This window comes from Rhopalosiphum maidis, chromosome 1 (genome assembly GCF_003676215.2).
Source record: "Rhopalosiphum maidis isolate BTI-1 chromosome 1, ASM367621v3, whole genome shotgun sequence".
NCBI lineage: Eukaryota > Metazoa > Arthropoda > Insecta > Hemiptera > Aphididae > Rhopalosiphum > Rhopalosiphum maidis.
This window is the reverse complement of record NC_040877.1, coordinates 29285317-29307632: the sequence shown is the minus strand read 5'-3', so window position 1 is coordinate 29307632 and position 22316 is coordinate 29285317. Positions and strand designations below refer to the sequence as shown.

The window sequence follows — 22316 nt, the reverse complement described above, 5'->3', positions numbered from 1 at the left end:
TCGTGGACATTATTTTGTTCATGCTTTTATGAAGGGGACTAGTGGTTAGGGCAGTGGAAAATGGAAAATTCATTACGACCAATGGGTTTCTTTTGAAATATTACTAGAAATCAGCAAAAGAAGCGAATACTACTAGTATGTAGTACTATTAGTTAACCGTGTTGCTATTGGACAATAGAATTATGTAAAGGGATGGTGAACCAAGTGCCCCTCTGGTTAAATTGTGATTTTCTCTATTTTCTTATGTGTGCGTGTTTATTTTATTATGCGTACAAACTCCATGACGTGTTTGTATGTGTTAATGATTTTCAATTTAGTATGATGTTGCATTAATATTGTATTTTTTATTATTATCTAATAGACTTACAGTTAATAATCCATTGGATATACTCTTAAGTATTTGTCAGTAACCCTAATTTTTGATTTATACATATTTATATATAATTGATATTTCTTATTCGTTTATTTTAATAATATTGGAGATTATATTTTCCTATACTTCCTTTAGACTATTAATACATTATACAAATATTTAAAAAATATATTATTCTAGTTTCATGTTTTGTGTATGTAGATGTTTTATAAAAATGATCTATATATTTATTGTGATTATTGCTTAAGATATAATTGTTTAAAGATTGTTACTTTGCTATCTTATTATACTTAGCAGTGTTTTTTTTATAAACAGTTATTCCATTATCCAAAAAATAAGTTTTAGCAGAAGACATTTTACTCTTAACTAAAACGATAAGTTAACCTCCCATGTTAATTAAACATATCCGCGCTTTTAAAGTTTGTAGAGTTATTTTGTAGTTCGTGTAAGTGTCACGGTATATTTACTTTATTAGTCATTGTTTTGTATATAATTATTACGGTTATATATTATATTATCAGTCTAAATAAAAGTTAAATTTGTTAACTAACATCAAGTAAAAACAAATTTTTTCGCAGTATTTAATATGTTATAAATTATATTATAATACAAATATTCCATATAAATATAATTTTTTATTATATAAAATAAATTAGACTTCTAATTACTATATTGTTAATATAATTTTATAATTGTTCTAACACATTTACACATTTATTCTTGGTAAAATGTATGTATCTAAAGTTATACAGACCATAGCTATTTTTAAAAAATATTTTGTATTAGGTATAGTATATTTATAATTTATTTAGCCATTTGTATTTCATACATTTTTTTAAACTTTGTGTAGTTAATAATATGATGTTTTTGATACCTCTTATATTTTAGCACAATTTATTTTTAAGGTGGAATATTGTCGTTTTATGAATAAAAACACATCTTTTTTCATGTGTATAGATTTGAATACAAAAATATGTATGAATAGTCTCGCACATTATGCAAAAACAACTTTCGTAGCTGGCGATAAGAAAACACCACTTGGGACTTATTTTTTATTTAATTTCGCATCATACCTGGTGTCTCTACTTTGTTGTACAATTCGTCTCTTGGGAACCATTTATCTCGATTTGGCTTCTTGCACCTCCCGTTCAATAGTGCTTTTAACCGTTTTCGTTGACTTTAGTATCCTTTTAACTTTTATGCATATTCTCACTTAGGTTTCTTTTAATACATTTATGATTATAAAAGTGATTGCGTCTGAAAATCCAGTAGGCGCATTTCTATTTTTTCTCCAGAGTTTATACTTTTAACAGAATTACATTGCTTATAATTAAAATACTCATTTATTTTCAAGTTTGTATAATTTATTTTATCTGACTATAAAACTAAAAAAATAACAATTGTTTACTTCTTTAAAAATGTAATTAAAATGTTGTGAAGTTGTATGTTGTTGTTGATTTGATTTAACGAACATTTTATTAGGTATTAATTATCTAAATAATATTGTCAAACCGATAATAAAAACAAGCAGCTAAAAATATATAAACACAGTGTCATTTCACAAAACTTATCAATTTTTTTTTTAAATAATTAATTGTATGTTATTTTTAAAATCAAATTCATTTATTGAGCTTCAAATTTTTGTTTCCTTTTATAAAAATATTCTGGAAATATATTTTTAAAAGGTACTATACATTTTAATAAAAATGGATATTCTAGTAAGTAAATATGTCCTGGAAAACTCGACTTATGTACGGATTTAGACATCATCTGTGCACTGTGCACCTGGGGGATTAACAATCTCCTCAAACAGTTTGGAATTTTGCCAAAGTATATATACTGTTCGCTTTTATTAACGTCTGGCGTCTTTTTTTTACTATATACTCTTTACGATTTAACTAATTTTATTTATTTCTAGGCTAGTTTTGAAACTATTCAGTTATCGTATAATTATATCTAGTAGGTCTATCAAATTTTTATAATTGATTATGCTAGTCTAAATTATTTGTTTGCATAATTATATATGTAGGCAAGTATATGAGTGTATACAAACATTTTGAACTAAGTAATTAAATATTGAAAATATTATATTTTTATTTGTTCTTTAATTTATCTCCCGTAAGTTTGTATTAGGTAAAATAAGTATAATTAATATATTTATTTAAAAAAATGTTTTGATGTTATTAGATTTTTTTTATAAGTTTTTGTGAAATAATTTTTAGTACAAATACACGTAACCAAAAAGTGTGTATATACCCAGGTAGCGTCAAGTTAGATTTAGGACTTGTCTTGTTGCATAAACGTGACAGTTCTTGAATCCCTTGGGGCATACGTAAAGCCCCTACAAGACCTCATAAAAAACGGAAGAACAAATGACTGGCTTCGATCCTGTAGATGAAGGTGGTGCTTAGCGTACGCGCGTGTATGTGTATTTTTTTTAGGGATTCGTGGTTAGACAAATCGCAGTGTAAAGAAAGGAAGAATATAAGGGTAGTAATTCCTACTATATTTATTTTTTATTTTATACTTTTGACTAATTTAGATAAAATGCTTCTAGAAAACGCATAGTTCAAGACTGGTAACCTACGATGTAGTGTCTATGTGATATGTTTTATTTTCTCTTAAACACGTTTGTTTCAATTCAGTTTTGATTACTAACCACTAGGGAACGATTTTCAATAACAGTAATGCGATTTACCTTGTTAGGTCAATTTCTATCATTCCGGTAAAATGTTATACACTTATTGGCTTATTCATTTAAGTTACACCGAACAACGTGAACAAATAGTAAACCTAATATGAATTGACATTTATTCCGATGGGTGAGACCCCGAGCAAGATCCCAAGTATAATAGATAAAAAAAAACACTAGATCGAGATTTTATATTGAAATATGTTTGTCGTTTAAAATACGACGTATGGTAAACACCATAACATGTGTTTTTAACTTTTTCATTATATTCATAACCTATTGCTCATCAGTATAATTAAACTACTACGATACACTCAATAATGCATAAGTTTATTTTTATAAAAAAATTGATGTATAATTATGTGATTATTAATAAAAACTAAATAATAATTTATTTTAAATTTCAATACCTGGTATGTTTTAAGTTTATTTTTATGTATAACTAATGTATTATATACCCTATTTCGATATGCTAGCTATAGCAGTATAAAGTTATTATATATTTTTTCAATAATCTAAAATTGTGTAAATATTATAATTTGAGTACCTATGCTAGTTTATTTAATTGAAGTTAATGTGGAATCTACTTTTGGATTTTTATATTTTGATTTATAATCATTATTAATTTTATTAAATATTTTTTAGATCGTTGACAATACGTGTAAAATATTGTCTATTGGTATAAATTAATATTATTTTATATTTGAATGTTGTGAAATTTGCTTAACTTTGTTCAGGTATTAATTTCCCATAGTTGTTGAGAATTGTTAGAAATGACGAGGATGTAATGAGTTCATTTAATTTTATGACGTTGGTATGCTCAGAAAAATTAGGTTATTTCCAAAATGTAAACAAAAAGCACGTTTATCAAAGTAAACGACATCAAATTGCAGGGAATTGAAAATATTGTCCGAGTGGAATTTACATGATACAATGGTATTTATTATGCTATTATTAATCGTCATTGTATTTTCTATACTATATTCCATCAATAACTTAATATATTAAAAAAAATGTATTTACTAAAAAGTTAAGTATACATTTACTATTTAGAAATAATGTAAATAAACAATGAGTGATAACCCTTTTATTTGTAAATATTTTGTGTAAGATTTTATAAGTATGATTAGTTCGATTGTGTGTGTTAAACTTTGGTCTTGTATTTGTGAGTCCTCTGGGGTAAAGACTAAAGGAGGAAAAACATCAACAACGCCTGCAATGCGTACCAAAGGGACATTATCTCGGAGTCCAAAATGTCGTCTATTAATTACTAGCCTGCATGAAGGTTGTATAATGGCAGAAAACCTTGGGTGCAGTCATAGGATTAAAGGGGTGAAAGTTTACAGTACCCAAAACTCAGTTGAACACACGTAGTCATAGGGATCGGGTACTATAATATGAAATTACTTTCAAAATATTCACCCTTATGATTCGTTAAAATGAACTTGTAAACATTTATATATTTTAATATAAATTAATAAATTATATTAATAAACGTTCGTAAAAGAGTTTTATGCAAATAAAAATATTATAAATATTACAATTCCACACGATTTAAGATATTCAAATTTCAAAAATAATTTAATTTAATTTTTTCCTTTTACTACCTTTATTGTTAATGTCGGTAATCGGTGAAAAAATTTTATTGTTTATTTTTTTTATTATTCTCTGTTATTTTCTTTATTTTTTGAAAAACCTTTCGCCTTTGAAAAAGATGAAAAGTTACTTTTTTTTTGTATATTGTGTATTCATTTTATGGTTGACTGATGGAATTTTTGGGATTTTTACCGCTCCAAAATATTCAGTGCAAAAACCCACTATTGTAAAATCAATAGCTTCTTTTTTGCTTTAGAGTCTAACAATGGATAAAGTATTTTTTTAACATTCAATAAATAATACATTTTTAATAAAACATATGATATATGAAACCATATTACTATTAAAGTGCAAACAAAAATTATAATAATTAAACATTTATAGTAATATAATCATATTTTAATTAATAATTAATAATACATTATTATAATATTATTTTATGTATACTATGAAATTGTATTAATAATTGTTTTAATTAAGTATCTAGTTGTAAATGCTAAGTGTTTAAATATGATTTCAAATATATTTTTGTATTTATTGGGAAATTGTTATTTTTTGTAAGTTCACAAAAGAATTAAAAACTTAATTATTATTGTGTAGTTATAGTACCTAATAACTAATTGTTTTAATTGATTATTAATACTTCATTACATATTTAAATGCTTAGCTATTATTAGTTTTAATGTTAGTAAGTAATTAAAAAGTTTTATATTGGAAATAGCTAAAGTTTAAATTATTTGACGTTTGTATTAAATTAAGAATAAAGACTAAATTGGATTTTCTTTAGTTTATGAACATTGGATTTTCTCTATGCAACTGATAATATATAATTCAAAAAACGTTTTGTTTTGTGTGTTGTGAAAATCAACATAATTAGTATACCGTGTATTTGTTTAACCATAAAATATATCATATTCGTCGGTTGCTACTTTGTACGATTTTCTTGCATCCTGTCGGATATGCATAACTGGCATATGGATGATGTGTATTCTTTCAGTTACTTGGAAGTCTTCCAAAAATGCACATAATATTACAATATATTCCACACTCGGTGACAGCCCAACTGTTCTCTCATCTTTGTTTTTTTATATACTTTATTTCTTGTAGGTGAATAACTTCTATTGGTTATTATAAATTCACATACATTTTCCTCGTACGTTAGTACAAGTCTATAAAACCCATCTGGTTCTTCCCTACGTTTAGTGAAGTTTTTCTTGCTAAGTGTTTTTAAAACGAAAGTATACGAACACTGCGCGTGCTTTGATATCACGTATAATATATATATATATATATATATATACATTCGTTTTCTGAGTACCGCGAAATGGTGATATTTATGGCTATTGACGGACTTATTGGCTTTAGGCGTCGATTTATAGAAGTGTAAAAGTGTGCAAAAATTATTGCTTACCCTTTGTTTTTGAAAATTTATAGTTTTTTGTGAGCTATTGTTTGCGATGACTTGGAAAACTCGAATTAAAAAATACACAACTTTAAGTATAACTGTAAAAAAAAGATGTCATATTTTTCACAAAATAGTTTCCGTAAGTTTTATAAAAGTTGTTGACACATTTTCTTTAACTTGATATAATCAGAGTTCAAACTATGAAAGAAAACGTAGTATTCTGCAATATTTATTGACACTATAAAGTACAAGCCAAACTATATTTTATATCCATAAACTAAAATTATGTTCTTATTAGAAACCATAATATTATTATAAATAAAATTGTTATGTCTTGTATAAAAAACATTTTTACAATTGAATTTTTTGATACCTGTTTTTGATTATTTAATGGTATTGAACTTTAAAATACAACAGTTTAGTTAAAAACATTAATAACACGATGAGTTATTAAACTATATAATCTTATCTTAATTAGTCATTAATTATTTAACAATATGCAATATCAGCAGTTCAATATTAAATATAGTATTTATTTAATAAAATAAAATCTTTTTAGTATACCTAAAGCTCTCAATAGAAGTGTTTATTATTAGTTTTAATAACATAACTGTATTCAATAAACTGCTTGAATATGGTAAACATATTAATTATTATTTTGTAACATGTAATACGCATGGAGAATTTATGTTGGATTTTCATAAATGATTATTTTTTTTATAAAATTCCTAAGTTCAATAACTTGGATTTATTCCAAAATGTTTAATAAGAGTCTACAATCAAAGTTTATCATATTTGTTAATTTATTTTCCCAAGTGTTTATATTACTGTAATACATAAACGGCTTAATGTAAAAATACGATATAGTTTTATGTTTCTTCATATTATACATTTAAATATACGTAATAATATAACTTATAGAATATTGTTAATGTAAAATAAATATTGAATTCGATTTTATTATATCCGTGTTATTAAATTCACGTATTTTTTCGTTTTGCTGTGTAACAGATAGTTTATATATATTTTTAATTTTTCTTTTTAAAATATATATTTTCCTTGTTTTTTTTTGTAAATCTAATGAATGTATCACATTTTTTATAAATTTAAGTGTTTTAATAATTTTTTGTTTATTGTTTTAAAAGAGTGGGGACTTAAAAATCGAAGGCACAGCTGTTAGAAATCGCAATTTTAATCCCAAACTGTCATTAGTTCAGATGCACGTTAGAGATTAATTTTATGTTTTTAACATTATTAGTATAACATAATGTATGTTTTTTAAATTTAGTAACAGCATTTTAATGTATAAAAAGAATTAAGTGGTTTTAATAAGTAAATATATGAGCTGACATAGAGTATACAATTTTATTATAGTTACTATTATGTATTTGAGATTGTTTTTATTGTAGAATATGCAACAATATAATGGTATTGTTAGTTGTTATAGTATGTTTAGGTTTTTTTTTATAAAAGAGATTAATTTAGAAAAGTATTTTTTCGTGTTTTGAAATTTCATAAATATTTAATTGGTTAAGGTTGTTAATATCTCTTAGATGTCATTATGTCAATGACATAATATTATATATTGTAAGTACTTATATTTGTTGCAATTTTTAAATTAACTTTTGCAAACTAAACAATTTGTTTTGATATTATTGAAAAATAGACATTATATTTTGAGTTTTTATAGTTATGTATAGTGTTCACGTATACTATACTTAACCTATATTGAGTTTCAATATGTCCAGCTCAAGAAATCCCATTAATTATGCTATGTTAATTGGTTTTTCTAATCTTTAACAGTTCTTAAAACATTCTACATTCAGTAGATTTTTTAAAAATAACGTAGTAAATTAATAATATCATTTTTTTGATGTTTATTTGCATAGTCCCTCATTATGTATAATATTTAATCTAATATTTTTTTTTTTTTACTTTTTTTTGATTTCTGTATTAATGTTTAAGGGCAATAGCTTTGTTGTATGAATAGATAAAATATTGTCATGTATTTGTTTGTATATTACGCTTCAATGCTAATTTTCTTATTACTTACTAGAATTGTTCTTATTTCAATTGATTACTCTGATTATATTATATAATAATGGTTATATGGTTATATTCCATTATACTATTGCTAGATGTAAATTATAAGGATTTTTCGTTTATAGCAACTATACCGTATGTATCGTAATAATCGTATAATATTATTATTTAACTATTATAGTCATACAATTGTTACAACTCATCGGCCAACATCATGCTTTGCTTGGTTGTTGATAGGATTTGAGACTTTCGTTAGAAAGCCGCGTCATTCGGAAGATTGATGTGACTGAATGTTTTAAAAGATACACGCAGAAGATTGAATTTAAACATCGTTATTTCAAGAAAAACCATTGTCGGCCTAATGGATTAACTACTACCGATTTTCCACTAGGAATCCGTCTTCATTATTTCTCATTACCAATTCGTCCCCTCGAACAAAAAGCCACGCTCGCAATCATCTGTCAATAGACTGACGGGCATTTCATCTTAATTGTGAAAAAGTGTGTGCACATAATAACAAGTGGTGTTATACAACAACAGAACATTTTAAAATTTATAGTTATAGTAATAAAAATGAAATACAACACAAACAATTGTGTGCAGTACTGTATATTATTTATTAGTTTTAATGTACTTTAATATTACTACTTCATCATTGATCAATAATGTAGTATTCGGTAAGGTAAATAATCATTATTATTTTTTAATCTGTTTAGAGTAATGGTAATTTATTATAATATAAAAGTATAATACTATTTTCATACCGCTCTTATATCAGATAATTGTTTTCCTTTAAAATAATATGAACTAATTTCTTTAAAATAGCTTAACTACTATGGTTCTATATTAGTATACTAATAGTTCTTAATTTTTAGTAAACGGATAAAATCAATTTTTGATTGACATTTATGATACTAATAATAATTTTAAGCTAATAATAACTTATTATGATCAATTAAAAAACTATTATTAAAAATGTTTTATTGATAAAATCTTATTCTTGGGCCACAGGCGGTGTAATGCGTATATGATTGGTTGATTTATATGGAACTATAAAACATAATAGAGGGGAAAAGAAAAAAAAACTATAACCAGAACCTACCAAAAGTTACTACTAGTAGTGCCTTTAATAAATCATTTTGATAATACCTCAACTCCCATGGTATTCCGTGGCAGTGACATTATGCTGTTGCAGCACATACATATAAAACGCTATGTAATGTATAGAAAGTTTATTGCAGTCCATTCTGATGGACGGTCTAAATATTATAAATTTTGGAGCGCACCAATGATTTTCAGTATAACATTTTAATTTAAAAAAAAACGATATTTTTAAAATACTTAATAATATTTTACATATTAAAATCAATATTTTTATCGATATGTTATGTTAGTTTCTGATATTTAAAGGCTTATTATCGTTCAAGTTTAAAATAAAAAGAAATAAATACAATTGATAAAATCATAGTTAATACCATAATTAAAAAAAAAGATTAATGGTAAACTTTTTGGCTTAAAGTTTTTTCTACTTCTTCAAAATTTGTTTATAATTTGTTTTGATTGAATGTTTACGTGTTCTATTATACATTTGCTTTGATCAATATAAAAATATTGTACCTACAATATTGCCTTATTAAACATTTTATTAGTAAACGTAATAAATTGCTTCTAAGTTGACGCACTAAGCTAATTTTGTAAAATTGTTTACTTAACCTAGTCGATTTTATTGGACTTAACTAGTGCAAATGAAACGATAGTTACCAGTAGACCTACGTAAAATTAAAATAATTACTTTTAATTGAATGCCAAGCTTCCGCAAATCGTGAGGCTAGACACATTGCGTGTTTGTAAAACTTCTATACGGGTCGTTGTACCAAACTGAATTGGCTATTGCATTATATGATAGTATGGTTCTTTTGCATTGCATCAATATTAGTTTTCTGGTAACGTTTTGTAAACATAAATATTCTTTGCGTGTACAAGTTTTAACGTGTTTGTTGAAAGGTTGTGATTTTTCATAAATTATCATAAAAGACGAACATACATGTTTATATGTATGCAAACGAAATGTTGGTTTTCATTTTTTTAATATTAGATAAATTAATAGATCTTTAAAACTAGAATGAGACTTAATATAAGTATCTACTTATAATAGGATTATTCTTTGATAATCATTACTTTTTTAACTAATGTGTACATTTATAGAATTTTACTACCTAAGTATTGAGTTGTATGCTGAGGTTTAAAAAAAAAATTGTAGTAGCTATTTAAATGATTTTTATACTATGGCTTAATTAATTTATTGAGTGTGTTGTTAATTTTAATTTTTCCGTATACGTGCATATTTTGGCAGCTAATTGTCTTAAAGTTAACTTAAGAGGATGTTGGTGAATAAAAAACAGCGCTTTTACTAGATGATATTTTTAAACGCAAGTTTGTAATAAATTATTTTATTAACATATTAGAGCTAACAACACAGGATGGATTCTGCCGAACTCAAATTAGCTACATTACAGAAAGAGAAACTAAAAACTTAAATTGAAATAAATTCTAACGTATATGATATGCATACTGACTATTAACAACTAATCGTCAATGTTAACCGATCAAAAATAGTTGTTTATTTTACTATGGTATATGTATATATATAATTATTGAATTATAAATAAATATATTTGTTCAAAATATTATTTGGTTACTGCACTGTATTAAAATTTCATATACAATATTTTTTTTTATCATAAAAATAAATTTTAATTTTGCGAAGTTTTATTTTACTTTGAACTTTTAAATTCTATCAACCTTATTTTAACTGCCTTGAATTGAATTTTAATATTTTAAATAATATTCAATATGACGTTTGATTCAAATAATTAATTTTGTTAAACTACTTTAATAAACCTTAATACATGTATATATGCTTAAATTATATAATATATAAAACTGTTTTAGACATTAACTTCATTGTATTTATTTTGTATGTTAATTATAATAAGGATTATGCTTTTGTAACTAATATATATTTTTAATAGTACAAAAAAAGTATAATTTACTTAAACATTTAATTTTTTTTTTTTATATAAACAGTAAATCATTAAAAAATAATAAACTTAGTTATTTCTTTATTTTTACATATTTTTAATCGTTTTATCTAATTACTTATTTTATTATTTTATTGATGTACAACTGAAAGATAAAACTATAAATTACATTTAAATAATTAAATTCTATATCATTGTTATGGTTACAATAATGACACTACAATTAATATTTGAACCTTAACGTTAGTCTAGTACAACAGCTATTTACTCTTATAGTTCTCATTTTCAGAAAGTATATGATATAAAATGTATAGTTTTACATATCTGAAGAAATAACTTTTCACTAGTGGAAATATAGAGTTCATGTTTCCTTCTGCCTTAAAAACAACTTAACCATATCTTTTGTTGGCTATGATGATACCCCGTGGCTCGTATTTATTTTAAATAGTTTTTTTATTCCAAAGTTTTTTATAAAATGATGTATAACGACTTATACTGAATTATTATATTTTTCTTTATCTTTAAAGTGTCTGTAACTGAGAAAAATAGTATTATCTAAATATTATAGCATTGATTTACAAAAATGTATATTAAATTTTTTATCATATTTTTTATATTTATATTCAATTTTAAAGTATTGCGGAACTAATTTTTAGTATTTATTTCTGTACATAATAATTAGGGAGAATTATATGTCATAGTTATTCAATTTAGTAAGGTATGTTATATAAATTATGTTATACAACTATACAAGTACGAAATACCTATTTATGAATATTTAATTAGTCATGTTAAAATTTAAATTCAGAAATAAAATGTGCAGATATTCACTGTACATGCAGGCATTACAATATCAAAATAAGATCAAATATTTAAAAAATATATATATCGTTATAACTTTAGAAATATTAAAAATCAATTTAAATCTATTGTGGTTTCATAAATAATTTACTTGAAAATATATATTCATAATTAATAACTTATTAAATCTAGTTTGGTTTAATAAATAATTTATTTGAGAATATATATTCATAATTAATTATTTATTTATTTGATTAGGTATATTAAAACTTTAATGACGTTTGTATATTATTATTTTAAAAATATAATCATAAAAGTTAATTTTATGAAATTTTTCTTTGAAAAATAGATTATTACGTATTAATAGATAGTTGAACACGTGGATTCATATTTGGCATCATAATATTATAATACATGCCAATTATAGAAACATTTTTATTTTTTATATTAAACTAAAAAAACCAGTCTGTGATGATATTTAAATGATAGTAATAACTGTGAAGGTTTTCGTTCTAAACATTTATTTATATGTACACTGGGAGGTTTTTGTGATAGAGGAGAGGAAAAAGAGGTATAGTGGGCGGAAACTGAGCGGCGCGGATTTTGCGCCGTCCACGCAGACAGACAGGCAACCGCTAAAACGTCACAGTCCCGAAACGGCCGCAGTCGTTCGCCCGTACTTAAGCGTGTGGTGTCGTCGTACAACGTAAATTCTCGTATTTTTTAGTTTTTACTTTTATGATTATTCATGAATGAAATCGCAGTTTGAGTGTTTGTAAATATGAGATTGTATTGTTGTCAATATGACTTTTAATTATAAAATACACTATTTAATCACTATTTGACATTATAACTACGCTATCATGGGGCAACCACTATCTTCAAAACATGAATATCTGGTAAAATTAACAAATAGTTATTTATTAGACTTTTAAATTAATATTACCTTTGTCAAGATGCTTTTCGTGTGACCATATATATTATACATTCGTTAAAATAATACAATTACTAATAAAACCCTTATAAAAATTGATGGTGTTATGTAAATATTTAAAAATTATACTGAAATCAAAAAAACAGTTTTTTATAAACTTATAAATAATATTAAACTTTCTTTTATTATTTTTACAGAAATGGTTATATTTTTGGTTTTTACATTTAACATTATTAACAAATAGTTTGCATAGAGTTTAAATTAATTTTTTATTTGTTAAAATTAAAAGTTTTGAACAGTAGTTTATTGCGAAAGACTAGTTAAACATTATTATTCTTTTTTTTTATTTAGGTATAATATATGTATAGAATGTACTTACGCTACGCTTTTTATTTATGTATAATAGATAGAGGCTAGGCAATTTTTACATTTGTATACTTACGATGAGCAAAAATTCAGAATATAAAATTACAGATATAGATTAAGGTATGAAAGTAATACCGACTTTTTTATAGTTTAATTGTATTTATCTTTCTTGTTTGAATTAAAAAAAATTTAATTCTAAAATAATTTGTTTTTACCAATATGTATTGAAATAATTTCGCAATATTTTAGTACATAATTTCTGACCAATAGGTATCAATATAATTTTTTATTAATCAGTATATATTTATTTTGATCATTATTAAAAATACATTTTTATAAATAAAAATCATGTAGTATTTTTCATTAAAAGTCTGAGATTTGTGGGAAATTGAATCCGTCAGGTCTTTGACCGGAATCAGTCTCAGGAGAAATTAACTCGCTGACTTGTCTACGTGATCTTAGCTGAAAATATAAATGTTTGTGAACCTCGTGGTAAGTTGTATACAGTTTTCTTGGCTGTGGTTTAACGTTTCAAAAGATCCGCGTAAGACGTTATGTTTTTAGGTCGTAGCATAAGTGCATGCGTCTACATAATTTAATTTACATTCGGATTTCTACCTTCGGATGTATTTTATACACATATTGTTTTCCTTTTTGAATTATTTTGTAAAAGTGTCACTTAAACAAGTATAGTTAGGTGGTTAACATAATTTCAATGAGTCGTTATTATTTTACATTTAAGTAGATTCCTTTTTTGCTTGTATTAAAATAAATGATGTTAAGAATATAAGAGTGTGCAAATACATTAATTTTAGTATCCATATTCTATATTAATGTTATTAATTAGTATTTCATGTTTTAAAAATTAAAATAATTATTAATGAATTATTTAATATGTTTTATATAATATATATGTATACATTTTTTATTTATTTAACCGGTTATTTAAGACATCATACTTAGGATAAAATCGTAAAGGATATAATATTATTATCAGCAGTAATAGTACTCACCTAAATCCAATCTCGGAACGTAGCGTGTAAAACTGTAAATATATTTTGTGTAAAATAGTCGCCTTTGGTCATTTCTAAAAGCCTATTGCGAATACATACGCGGTTGAGTGAACACGACGGTAGTCCATTCCAGTTAAGCCGTCGGTCATCTCTCAGTTAGTAGGCCGTACACATTTTCATCAGAATATCAACCCAGCAAATGTTCGCAAACAAGTTATATATTGGTGTGTGAGTTGTTATTTGACGACGGTGTAAGTATATAAAAATGCTGTGAGCGAAAGCAAGAACTATGATTGAACGAACTTTTCCTTTGCTTTCAAAAGCCTGAAGGCTAAAAACGGCAGTTAATTAATTTAACACGTGCCCAAAAAACTTTTAGACTGTATAAACGACTTGAATTGTATCCACCCTGTTAACTGTGAGTTTTCGGTTATTTTTGAAACTTTCACCAAAACATAAAAAACTATCCTTGCGACTCATTATAGACTTCAAAGAAATCGATAAAATAGTATTACGCTTCTACTATTTTTTTTTTAAATATGACATAAGACTGTAAAATATTTTTATACATATTTCAATATATTATAATAAAAATATCATTTTTATCAATTTATTTAAAACAACAAAATCTTAATTTCCTCTTTGTATTCAATACTTTCCAGATCTCGTTTCTGTCTACTGGTGTATTTATTGTTTTCATTGTATATAGATTTGTTTTTTTATCGTGTTTGGTTAATATTTTGTGAACGAGATATATTATATGAAAATATATAATCTTAAATTGATATTATAGAACGAATTTAATATACACATTTACACAATAAAACATACCTAGTTAAATATCCAATAGTTACATGCAATATGACTATCGATTATTAATTCCATAATTAATACGTAGTTGGTATCGTATCAATAGTGATACCTATTTATAATGACTTAATAGTGCACTTATAGTTCTATTAACGATATCATTAAGAGAGCTTTTAAAAAGTGACAAACGTTTCCTTTCCAAAAGACTTACGTTTATTACTGTTTTCGTGTTGTTTTCCACTTGGGTTATTTGGCCCTAAGGAGAAATAAATTACACTATTGTTTTTTTTTTTTTTTGTTATTTATCTTTTGTTTTTTCGGACTTAAACCCGACTGAAAACGATTTCTCGTCGTGATTTTGTTAAAAATTGATGAATTGAAATAACCATTATATTATATTATACTGTGTGTATCAATAATGTATATAATATATATTATTTTGTTTACGTATAGGTGCAACGTTTATGTATGTCATATATTATCCAGCTATGACTTAACAATTATAACGTCATGTGTGAATACAGTTTTTTTTTACTGTTGATGTTTCATTGAAATGTATACACTATACATACAATTTACTACATACAATTTATTATAATTTAGGTTACAAATATAAACCTATTGTGACTTATGATGTATTGTTTTGTTTTGACACATTTTATTTAACATTACTATGTCTCTAAATCGGTATGTATTATACACCATGGTTGCAAAAAGTTTTTCTCAATTTTTTATTCACGTTTGAACATACTTGAATACGTGATAAATATCCAATCTTATAAAAAGCTTGTGTACAGAAATAGTGTATTTTTAGCTCCGATGTTAACTTCAAATTGAAAAATTAATGTTCAACCTCCCTATTTTCCATCCCCTTTATATACTCGACCTAGAATCGTGTTACGCCAAAAAATGTTTTGCCATACATATATTATAGAATTTTTTTTTTTACATTAGCAAGTTGGTTATGCAACAAAAGTGGATGATTTATATTTGTGGAAGATATGGTAGATATAAGCGCAGTATTAACTTCTCTAAAGCACAATAAATAATAAGTGATATATTTAAAGGTAATTTATTTAAGGTAATAAATGATTATTTTTAATATACTTTTAAAATTAAAGGTTCTAGTCCTATATAAAATTATTTAAATATAGTAAAAACATAAAGCCCGTACCATACCCATTTTATGGTAAATTAATTGTTCCCTGTAAGTTTTGATTAGAAACTAAAATAATTTTTCTCCTAAAAATTAACATTATAAAATTTATTTCATTGTATTTTAATAAGACTATTTGACGTATTGCATTTTAATAACACATTAGCTCATTGTTTTTTTGAAAATTAAACTGAATTGAAAATGCGAATTTTTTATTATACCCAAAAAAACGATACTATAAATACTCTATCTGTATGTCATTTTTATTTTCTATATAAATTAAAAAAATAATACGTAAGTACATATTATTATATTTATAGTAACATATTGAAGTTTTGATACAGTACAATTCATAACATGATAATAGGTACTTCAATTATTATTAGTTATAATATATTTCAAGCGTCAGAAAATAACTAGGTCATCTAAAATTTAAATTTATCGTTACAAATAGATTAAATAATTATTCTGGTTAATTCTTTTTTTTATTTTATATTTTTTTACTTATTCTTAAAAAGAATATTATGTACTCGTATAATTATATATGCTATTTTTACAAATATTTTTTTTTAATTTGTTGCTTTTAATATTTGTATAGTTAATTATTCATGATTTTGATAAATCAAAAATATTTTAACGTATATCTTAAATTAACGTATTGTCTCGTTTATACTGTTGCATTTAAAATACACGTGAAATGATAGAACAATTAAAACTAAATGAAAATTTATATACAAATTAGAGTATAATATTGTTTCAATATGTATTATATAATTTTTTAAGAACACAAAATCACCTATTGTAAATTTATATTAAGTTAATTCTCAAGTTTTATACCGAATAATCGGTAGACATTAATATTATATGCATATAGACATTCATTTTTTTTATTCATAAATACTTATACTTTTTAGAATAATGAAGTTAATGATTTAAAGTAAATAACGGTTATAATTAAGTTTGTACATTTTATATACTTGTTCGGTAAAACGAAAAAATGAATTTTTCATGTTTAGTTTTTTATTTTATTTTATATAATTTTTTTTCAGTAAATAACTAAAAGAACTTCTGAGATAATAGGATGATAAAAGTATCCTTTCACTGGGTTAGCCTTAGGGTCTTTATACGGCTTTCTAGGGGATGCATTGATTTATGGTTAGACTGTCGTATGGGGGTTTATTACCCAAAGAACCAAAGGGTTTTTCTGCACTGGTAAAAGTTTTGTGCTGTAAAAAATTTTTACGATTTTCCGAGTTTAATTAACGTTGTCTAATGTATTGAATTTTCTACTATGACTGTGTGTATTGTAAATAATCCTAGTGTGCGACGTGTTATAGAAGTAAGTTGAATACACACATTTGATACTAAAACTCTAAATCTGTAAAATCGTAAACAGTTAAAAGAGAAATAGTAGTTTTGTCAACGTGGAAATAAATTTATGTTTGATAAATTTATACATGTGTATTGTGTATATTTAATTTTTATTTGCTCTGGATTATTTTTCACAGAAGGGATTAAAAATCAATAGCTGTAACTTAACCATTATTGTTAATAAATATTGGTTTTTATGGGTACATAATTCAACCATTTTTTTTAAATTTTAATATAGGCGTTGTTTAAAAAAATATGTCAACGTTAATTGTTCATAAATTATTTTCGTATGTGATAGTAGTATATTACTTATATATTTTTGAATTTTTAACATAATACACTTATTATTTATTATAATCGCAGTTATTAACTAACTTTTATTTAATTTACGTTTATTTTCGGTAATTTATAATATTATATTAGTATTTATGGCTCTTATTATTTTCCATAATTATTTAATCAAATTTTGATTCTCATCTATTATCTATTATTTACATTTCAGTAATTGTATTAAAATATATCTAATTTATGAAAAAAATAAATATAATATATTTTATTAAATTTGATCTTAATTAATATTAAACATTTTTTTTAGCATTTTGCTGCTAATATTATTTTTTTGATGTCATTATAGTACGTTTGTAATTATCGAGAGTTGTTGGAGATAGATAAATGGTCTGGTATTCAATGTTGAAATAATGACCAACCGAAATGTATATGATGTGACAAAAATGTTCTTATATTTAGTGGTGGGTTAATAAAATCAGTAGTTTTAGAACTGTGCCCAGTGGTGGGTATATTGAACGGTACATAGTGTGAGGAATATAATATAAATTTGGAATATTGTAACCGTTGATACTGTGTGTTGGTTCTACAGCGGCGTCTCATATAGGCAATTCACCTGCTCCCGTGTGTTTTTCGAACGAAAATGTAATTAACCATTATTACGACAATAATAATAGTGATAACAATGACTATACGTATTGTAACCAAAGCTAATTTATACGTAAAATATCAGTATCACTAAAGCAATATTATTAATATGAAGAAATTGACAAATAACAAAAAATATGGAATGAAATATTAGGTGTGGATGTGGATAACAATATTGTTTAACTTAATGTTTTTAAACAATTTTATTATCTTATTTGGTTTTGTTCGAAGCGTAAGTTTCATATTGATCTTATGTTTTTAATTTATCATCATGTCAAAAAAACTTATTTTCAAAGTTTTTTGTAACTTGTAATTATTAAAACATATTTAAAAGCTTTGTAATTATTTTAAAACGTATACAATTTTCTATAGAAATTTAAGTACATCATAATTTGATACCTGTATATATCTATTTATCCAATATATCCATAGTTAATTATTATATGTTTATTACTTATATCGATGCTTTTTTTCTATTCTTTTGTTTGTATATACTTTTGTGTTAATCTACAATTGTTTTATTTATATATATATTTGTTAAACTTATTTTTCAATCATTTAATTTTTTTGTATAATATTTAATATTACGAAATTAAGTGATTTCAGATTTATTTTGTCTCGATACATCATCATTTTTTCCTTTCCAGAAAAATCTCTTTGGTTAGTATTTAAACACTTAAATTTCCATAACTTGAATATTGGTCGCATCGCTGACGCATTGAGTGTAGACAATTAATGTGTTGAACAAGAAATGTATTGTACGTATAATAATTATGACTACGAGGTATAACTAGTGTTTACCTGAATACGATGAAGAGTGCTGCAAGTGGAGTTATAGCAACATGACTACCTAGCAAGTCGTATATAATTGAGTGTAAAACAAAGAAAGACGTGTATCGTAAACCTGCAACGAGTTGTGTGTATACCTTATTATTAAAATGTTCAAACATAACGCGCTGTTTTTGGAGTACCTTCAGCAAACATTGTATAGTAAAAGTAAAGCGAACCGTACCTACTTGAATTGTGTAGTATGTATTATATTATATACTATATATAGTAGCATAATATTGTATATAGGGTATATAGTTACGGGCGTGTAGTACGAGGTAGGTTACGACCTTCTTTTAATTGGAACAGTATACGGTCCATGTTCATCGTCACTATCGTCACTGCTGCCGGTAACGGTCGTTCAATTTCGGTGGGTAATATCATTATCACCGTGTTTACCGCGAGTTTCATTTAAGACGCGTTGCAGGTCGCCCGCATGCTGATGATTCGGCAGTGTTCCGTCCGTTTTCAATGAGCTTAACGCACGTCCAACACGCGACGGTCATTTCATCCCTTATTCGTCCGCTACGTCTATCCTCTACCCCATCTTGTGTCCCTTTGCGTCGAGGTCGGGATCTCGGCAGCGCGGGACTGTTGCAAAAGTCCTAATTTATATGCGGTCCACGTGCGAACACTTGGCGTTTGGCAAACAACGCGTTGTGACCTTTCGGTATATATCCATCCGCTAGCTGTTTCGTGCACCTATCGAGTCCATGTTTTTCCACCCTGCAGCAGTAGGACTGCCGCATCCATTACGGGGGAGGGAAGGCAGTTTACTTAATAAAAGGCGCTAAGCCGCGAAAGAGTATTCCACGTTCTGCGTGCCCTGTATTTACAACTCTCGAAATATTGTATTGTATATATATATTTGCCTTATATATACCTATATATATATATATATGCGACGATTGCAGCATTTCGATAGGGTGTATGTCCGTACGCATCGTATACGTCCATTTATACCTATACGTGCGTATTTACGTTTACAAACTCAATATATTTGCTTGTATGTGTATATTATATAGAGAGATACACGCACGTATCTGCGTGAGGATTAAAAAACACCGGAAAACTACCCCTCATTTCATTATAGTATTCTGCCGTCGCATCGACGTCCTGTTCACATTATACGTGTAATATATATACAGAAAGACCAGCTGTTTGATAAATAGACAGCGAAATTGGTCGATGCGGTGCAGTAATCCACTTTGAACGGACACCATATTTCGCTTCCGTGTCTACTCTTCCCTTTCACCGGTCGTGACGTGAAAAACAATCGGAGAAACGAACCGAACATTTTCCTCTTTTCTTTCTCTCTCTCTCTCTCTCTGCTTATATCTATATATAAATTACTGTGTTGGTTGTGGTGGATCGGTGAGGGTGACACCTTGGACTAATGCCTCTTAAACAAGATTTTCCGCTCCCTGCTCTTTCTCATTTTTTTTCTAAGAAAACACAATTATTGAACGTATTGTTAAATCCGTCCATCGTGTTCTCTAATCATCATCGCATTCGTATAATTATAGTGTCTACCTTATTTGGAATTCAGCACAAACAGCAGTAATTTGTTTTGAATATTTTTTACGAATTAAACTTGCTAATAATTCAGTGTTATTTTTTTCGTTCTTTACGTGTTTGACTATTATTTCTTTACTACGGAAATGTCAATTAAAATATAAATGTTAAATGCCAAACTTAAGTTTTTGTACACGCACATATTACACGTGGATAGCTCGTTTTATGACGTAGGTCTATAAAGTTAAAATATCTATTTTTTTTTTTTTTTAGGGGTCAAATACGATTATAATATATTAATGTTTATACATGTTAAAGCCTTTGTTAAATGGAAAAAAAATAATAATATTTCACCAAACATGTTTTATGTGTATGGTATATATTATTTAAACGTTTTTAATTGTTGTTAAAATATTAATTGTTTATTCTGATATTATATATCAAAATGTTTTATACCTGTCAGAAACTCTGTAATATGACAATATTTCTGCAATGAAATTCGTCCAAATGAATTGATGCTTTAAATAAAATCGAGTCGATCAATTATACGCACGTCATGGTAGTATTAAAAATTCGTTGTGTGTTCACATAATTTTTGTACTCTTTTGATGAATAATGATTTTAATATTAATATAGCAACTTTATAGTTTTATAAATTATTTTCAGTCCCTTGTAAAATATTTTTCATTTTACATTTAAATGTCAAAATTAGATTAATAAGATTACTTAGATGTAAAAGTTTAAAATTCGTTTGAAAATGGTCCAATGCCAGTATATTATATAGATATTTTTTTCTTTAAATTGCAACTCACAATCGATTATCAATGTTGACTGTTGACGTTATTTATTTATTTTTGTATTATTGAGTGCATGGTATATTTTTTAAACCTACTGGGAAAAAAAGGTTGAAATAAACTCAGATAGGTATGTGAATTTTCTTTCGGACACGTCTCTTTGTAATTTTTCTCTCTGAATCGTTTCTCAAACGCGTAAATCTTTAGATTATTTATCTCGTGAAATGTTTTATGACACGGTTTGTTGTATGTTTCTTTTAGGGTGCTAAAAAACTTTTTTAAATTCATCGTATGTATTGTTTTATGTGGAATAAATAGAAAATAAATATTGGTACAGTTCTTGTGTTCATTTTTTTATTGTGTTATTTCTTTTATATATTCGTTGTATAAATAACTTTATACCTACCGTATGTGTATATCTACTATGCGCATGCATATTTTTATATTTTTTTAGCTTCAAAATTTTAGAAATTTGGATCCTAATACTGTTATATTTTTATATGTTAATAACAACGGGAATCGAAATTATTACAACATAATAGGATGTTGATATTATATTAGTATTATTTTCAAACTATGTTTACCAAACATGAACTGCACGTGGTTTTATTTCTTTAGTTCTAAATTTCTAATATTTAAAAAGAA

General features: G+C 25.6%; 1 protein-coding gene across 4 annotated transcripts in view; it reads left to right on the top strand.

Annotated features, from left to right (window-relative positions):
- LOC113550026 (uncharacterized protein CG43867) overlaps nucleotides 1–22316 on the top strand; it is an 88119-nt gene that overhangs the window by 18812 nt on the left and 46991 nt on the right. The window contains exon 1 of one of the 4 annotated variants that reach the window (XM_026951631.1): nucleotides 12619–12850. The exons of 2 other annotated variants lie outside the window; for them this stretch is intronic. Coding sequence is in view for 1 of the 2 variants with exons in the window: in XM_026951638.1 (XP_026807439.1) it covers nucleotides 12815–12850 (36 nt within the window). In the remaining variant the exon portion in view is untranslated. Of the gene's footprint in view, nucleotides 1–12618; nucleotides 12851–22316 lie in introns of those variants that run through there. One more of the 4 variants, XM_026951638.1, reaches the window with a different exon arrangement.